At 43.4% G+C, this 6,000-nt stretch overlaps 1 protein-coding gene across 1 annotated transcript; it reads left to right on the top strand.

The window, feature by feature from the left end:
- The first annotated feature begins 767 nt into the window (after nt 1–767).
- ascl1a (achaete-scute family bHLH transcription factor 1a) lies at nt 768–2,496 on the top strand. Its single transcript, XM_070853845.1, has 2 exons — nt 768–1,518; nt 1,625–2,496. Exon 1 carries the CDS (start codon nt 903–905, stop codon nt 1,503–1,505), a length of 603 nt encoding a protein of 200 aa, XP_070709946.1. The 5' UTR covers nt 768–902; the 3' UTR covers nt 1,506–1,518; nt 1,625–2,496.
- The last annotated feature ends 3,504 nt before the right edge of the window (nt 2,497–6,000 follow it).

Below are 6,000 nucleotides of genomic sequence, written 5' to 3'. Positions count from 1 at the left end.
GCTGTCTTTCAGCACCACAGGTCGACCCAGAGCTGCGGAGGAGGAATCAAAGACATTCTAACAGATAATTTAGAGTATGCTACACTGCACTGGTCCCTTCTTCTCACTCTGGAGAAGAGGAAGGTTTTAATCATAATAATAATAATGATGATAAAAACAACTGGTTTGCAACATGTTCTGCAGGATACACCCACTCTCCGATTCGTGGACTCGCTTTAAAAACTTAATAAAACTTCTGATCCCAACTTAACGAAAGATTACACGAGTTTTCAGAACAGCGTGAATAAGATTTATTCAAAGATTCAAAGTTAGAATTTCTTAGTTAAAGGATCCCTAAATGATCCTATGTGCATGATTTCTTGATATTTTGATCGTGATAATGAGAAAAGTGGGAAATGTAACCTAATGAAAGCTGAAAATAGTTTTCAACCACTCGTGATAAATGAAAAGAAACAGCGTTTAGTTTTTCCTGGTCCTCTCTGGACTCTGCTGTGCTCACTTTGTCCTAAACGAGTCTCCTGTGTTGCTCTCTGCTCTGCCACACACCTCACTGACGCCCGTGATAGATAGAAAGAAAGAAAAACACACCACTGACTGTTTGTTCAGTGCTTCAAGTGGCACGCGTCCGGCGCGCGCAACGCACCGGCACCGGGGCAGGAGCCCAAGGTGAATCCACGCGACCGGAGGGCGTGGCCAGCACCCCAGCCAAACGTATTGAAAAGCAGTGGCGTCTTTCCTCGAAGACTCAGTGCAGCTTTGAGGAGCGCGCGAGGCAGCATCCCAGCGGACTGCCCCCACTGAAACAGTGCGCGTCAAGCGGCCACACCACGTGAACGGCACGAGCGGGACGCACCGCCTCGAGACTTGGTGATTCTTTATAAGTTTGTGTTTTTTAACTGGGAATGGACCTCACAGCCAAGATGGAAATTAGCGTCAGCCAGCAGCAGCTGATGCCGCCCGCTTGTTTCTTTTCCGCCGCGGCGGCGCAGAGCATCCAGCTGAGCCCGAGCGGCAGCAGCCAGAGCAGCGGGAAGTCGCTGTCCAAGCAGCCCAAGAGGCAGCGCTCTTCCTCTCCGGAGCTGCTGCGCTGCAAAAGGAGACTGAACTTTGCGGGTTTCGGCTACAGTCTCCCGCAGCAGCAGCCGCACGCAGTGGCTCGGAGAAACGAGAGGGAGCGCAACCGGGTGAAGCTGGTCAACAACGGCTTCGCCACCCTGCGGGAGCACGTCCCCAACGGCGCCGCCAACAAGAAGATGAGCAAAGTGGAGACGCTGCGCTCAGCCGTGGAGTACATCCGCGCCCTGCAGCAGCTCCTGGACGAACACGACGCGGTGAGCGCGGCGTTTCAGTCCGGCGTCCTGTCGCCCACCATGTCGCAGGGATACTCTGCTGACATGAACTCCATGACAGGTTCACCCGTGTCCTCCTACTCATCCGACGAGGGCTCCTACGATCCCCTCAGTCCAGAAGAGCAGGAGCTGCTGGACTTCACCAACTGGTTCTGAGCATCCATATGAGGTAAGAACAGAATAACGATGTTAATATCAGACACTATTATAAATAAACATTCACGATAGACACCCTGAACCGTGGCGTAACCTTTCTTTTCTTCTCTCTCTCGCAGGAATATGGATCAACTCACTTTACTGCTGTAGTACGTTTGGGATGGTCCAGGTGGAGGCTGGCTGCCCTCAAGAACAAGACGCACCGTACACGCCTTTTGGTCCTGCGTCCTTAACGCCCGGTCCTCCCAGACTGACAGTCAGACAGACAGACACGGCCTTAACGTCCTGAAACTTGGGGAAAGTCAGGCCAGAGATCAGCGCCAAAGGATTAAAGGAAGACGGGTCTCCTGACAGCGTGGGAATCCAAGCTTCTGTGCATTTGCCCATTATATACAAAAGAAAACCCTAAAGTGAATTCATGCTCTTCAGCAGCACACTAAAAACATTATTTAATACGTCGCTCTTCAACTATGCTAAATCCAATCACCGAACACCAACCCTTTGGTAAACCTCAGACGTTTAATCCAGAAAATGCTTCCAAGTCGCGGATTTATTCTATGAAATTCTATATCGAACGCTTTTTTGAAATATATTAAAATATTTTTGTATGTAAGAGATTTATAGATGTTTTGTACACATGCTTTTGTATATATTTTGTCTATATATTGCGAAGTTGCTTCTATACCTCCTGCCTATGTAGACGTGTAGTCTATTACTCTCTGGCTCTTCTGTTCATGAGGTTTCCAGAAGGAGTTTGACACTCCGAAGTTTTATCCTAGCACCGATGTGTCTTATTTAATAGCAAAACCATGTTATTGCATTATGTCATGAAGTTCACAATGATCAAAACTTATGCAGCTATTGTCCAAACAGAGCGCAATGGCCATGCATTGTCTCTTTATACTGCCAGCTCTATATTGTCTTCACATAAACAGATGTTGAAAAAAAAAGTCTTATAACCATATTTTCTACACTCTAGTCCAAGAATAAAATGATTTGCTACTGAATTATTTTCCATGTTTTATTTTCTGGGTGTATATAAAGGTGGGAGGGCACGTTTGGTTGCAGCTTTCAACATGTGGTTTGTAGCCAACTGGAGGAGAAAGCGAGTGAGAATGAAGGCGCTATAGTATGATGAGATGTTTACTGCAATGTAGGTGCAAACAGAAAGAAACTCAACTTTTACGCACAGTTACGCACATTTTACGCACGATGTTTTTCCTGTCTCTTCGGTGGCTCCTTAAAGCTTTAAGTCACAGGTCCCTCAGCCAACCCTTCAATTTCTCCATCCAATCTCTTATGTAATAGTGGACAGCATTTCAGTATCTACAACAGAATGTATCCGTTTTACGCAAGCTCAAAAAGTAAATTTGATGTCACAAGTGCGTAAAATGAAAGAGCTCTCTGTTTATTTCAAAGCATACAGTGATGAAATGTAACTGTCCCGCTAAACCCACAGCTGTAGCATACAATCACTGAAGAAATGCCGCTTGTTCATATAGTAAACAAACACCAGCAAAAGTTATTTTTCTGTTGAGTTAAAACGCCTCGTCCTCACAGTTCGGACTTTGTGCCTTGAAGAGAGAATGGAGCGGATTTTAACGGCGCATTAACTGTTTATGGCACATAAAATGCACACTACATTTAAGTGGATTCACCATCTATAATGTTTCTGCACACAAACGGCGTGACACTTGGAGAAAGAACCAAAGTCGTGGCCTTCACCCGAACTTTCCAAATCAAGTGAAACGTTGAAGAAAAGCTAAATAATGAGAACATTTGTCTTTCAAATCAGCAGATGGAGGGAATGTCAGCGGGGTTATTGCACTTTGGCGACCACCAATAGGTTTTGAGGTAGAGGTTGTGTTTCTGGAAAACGAAGTTTGACAGGTAGAGGGGAGGCTGCAGCCGGACGCGTGTCTGGTTTAATGAGTGAATGGGGTTTGTAGGGTGGTCGAGTGGAGACACAGAGCTGAATTGGCTGATGGCGTGTGCCTCCTGACAGCAGCATGCCGCTGAACACACAACAACCACCACCTGGGAAGAAAAAAACTCCAAACCCTGTGTGTGTGTGTGTGTGTGTGTGTGTGTGTGAAGCTCAGATACTTTGGCTGCTCTTGTGCTTTAAGCTTCCCATAATGATAACAGAGAGAAATAATATTAACTTAAGAAATTCACACATATGACTCCGATTCTCAGATTTAACTAAAGAGTGAAATATTTTATTTACAAAGAGACACCAGCTGCACAACCGCGTGGTGTGGACAGAGTCCTTGTACAAGATGTGCGTGAGTCACGTCATTTGTTCTCAAAGGAGGGTTCATGGGCCACCAGGGGGCCCTGAGTGGGGGGAGAGGGTCCCTTGGAAAATGAACAGGGCTGCAACAAGTGAGTAGTCAGAAGAAAAACAGAAGTAGAAGTGAACACAGGCAAACTTGTAATGATTTCTGATCAATTTACTTTCAGCAACAAAAAACATTACAGGGATAAAAATCACAAAAGTTGATTTGAAAACACTTTCTTATTAATAATGGGGACACCCATCACTTTATTATTTTGAAGTGTGACTGGATTCCAAAAGGATAGTAATCATTAAGGCTGCTGATGATAAAACTATTATCAAAATGTTTAGGAGTTAGAATAAAGAAGTCAACACATTTAGTGTCACCAAACCTCCAAAAAAAAAAGTACTAGAAAACAGCCACATCTTATTGTTCTGGGGCAAAGTTTTGTCTGCATCAGGAATATGTGAAAACTCAGCAGTAAGCCGGGCTAACATTTTCAATTACAACGAACTGACAAACCTCTATAACTCACACTCTTGTATTATTTACGCGAATGTACCACTGATTTGTATGACAAAGTTATTAATTGGACTTTTAAAACAAAACATCCTGCAAAGCTGTGAGAGCCACAGCAGCATCTTTCATTTTAGCATAAATAATTAATATTTGGTGCCAGATTTAATAAAAGACGTCTAATAACAGACAACATGCGTATAGCCGGCACGGTATCATGCAGAAGCCTGTTTACTCCAACTGTGCAGGAGATTCTGGTGTAGCTGACACACTTTGAACAGGAAATTATTGCCTAAACTGAGGCTGCTGGTTGTGAGGAAACCTGGGAAAGATTTTATTGGGGGTCTCTTCCTACCAATCAGTGTTCAAAGCAGATTATTAAACTATTTTTACAGTGTGTAGGTGTGAAGAAACTGTTAAGATAAATACAAAGGCAAAAGTAGGGAAGGATGCCGAGGACAAACACTCATATAATCTTTATCTGACGTTAAATGAAGTTTAAGTTTTCTTATCAACAGCAGAACTGAAGATGTAGAAGACTGGTTTTACAGGCAGGTTGTAGAATAACAGTTTTCTCTCGTCTTTTGGGGTTTTACATGACGACATATGCTGCTTACAGGACGGCCCTGATCTAACAATCCTGGTTTGCTGCCTGTCAGAGTCCATTATGTTTTCCTCTCTGGCGGTCTGTCAAGCGTGTATGAACCGCAGGAGAGCACGGCCATATCTAATTGGCAAAGCTGAGGCGAAACAATGGCTCAAACTTTATTAGTTGAATATCTCATTGAATATCGTTCATCAGTGTTGATTAAGTTGGATAGAGGAGGGCAACAGCCTGAGCGGCTACTTTAGCTCCAACATTGTTTTTTTTTTTTTTTTACTATAGAACAATAAGCAGTTGTGCAGCAGAAAATGTACATGGACTCCACCCCCCTTCAGTTTTTATCTAAGGCAACCAATATAATAGCTCTGTGGTGCGTTTAAAGCTTCGTCAAACTGTAGTACAGGACATTTTGTTGTGAAAAATAATATCTATCCACTGCTACAGAGCATTTCAGGACCATAGACAGCACTTTACAATGCCATGTATCTAATGCTGTTTTTCCACAGAATGGTATGGCTCAGCTGGACTCTACTCGTGTGTCTACTGCACAGGTTACTCCCTCAATGTGGGCAGGATTGTCATAGCGACGCTGCTTAAAACTGCCCTGACATCATCTTCAATGCAACTTTTCCTGCAGCTGGGAAACAACACATTATACACACACACACGAGATTTACTTTGGTCGTGACACACTGTGAACAACACTGTCCATTTACTGCTACACTGACAATTTCAATGCTCTCTCTCACTCGCTAAACCACACACACCCATTACACACTTTGTTAATGAAATAATTCTTTGTTAAGACCAATTTTGTTAAATACAGTCAATACTTAGGCGTATGTTAGGATGCAAAACTGCTCACAACCCTTCTTTCCTTTTATTCTAGTTGAGTTGATTGTATTAGTGTTTATATTAGATTTTAGTTTGACGTCAAACATCATATATTGTCTGAGTCATAAATTCATGTTTCCAACAAGTTGGAGGCTGACATGAACAGTTTTTCCTACTCTGCTGCCCATAATTACGGTTTAAACGATACGACATGAAAGCTGCATTACTTTGCCATTGTAAGTGTAATCCATTGAACATG

Source organism: Pempheris klunzingeri, chromosome 22 (assembly GCF_042242105.1).
Source record: "Pempheris klunzingeri isolate RE-2024b chromosome 22, fPemKlu1.hap1, whole genome shotgun sequence".
Lineage (NCBI taxonomy): Eukaryota > Metazoa > Chordata > Actinopteri > Acropomatiformes > Pempheridae > Pempheris > Pempheris klunzingeri.
This window is presented reverse-complemented; position numbering and strand designations above follow the sequence as displayed.

Excerpts from the sequence above, each read along its gene's own strand:
- ascl1a (XM_070853845.1), top strand. The coding sequence starts at position 903 with ATGGACCTCACAGCCAAGATGGAAATTAGCGTCAGCCAGCAGCAGCTG.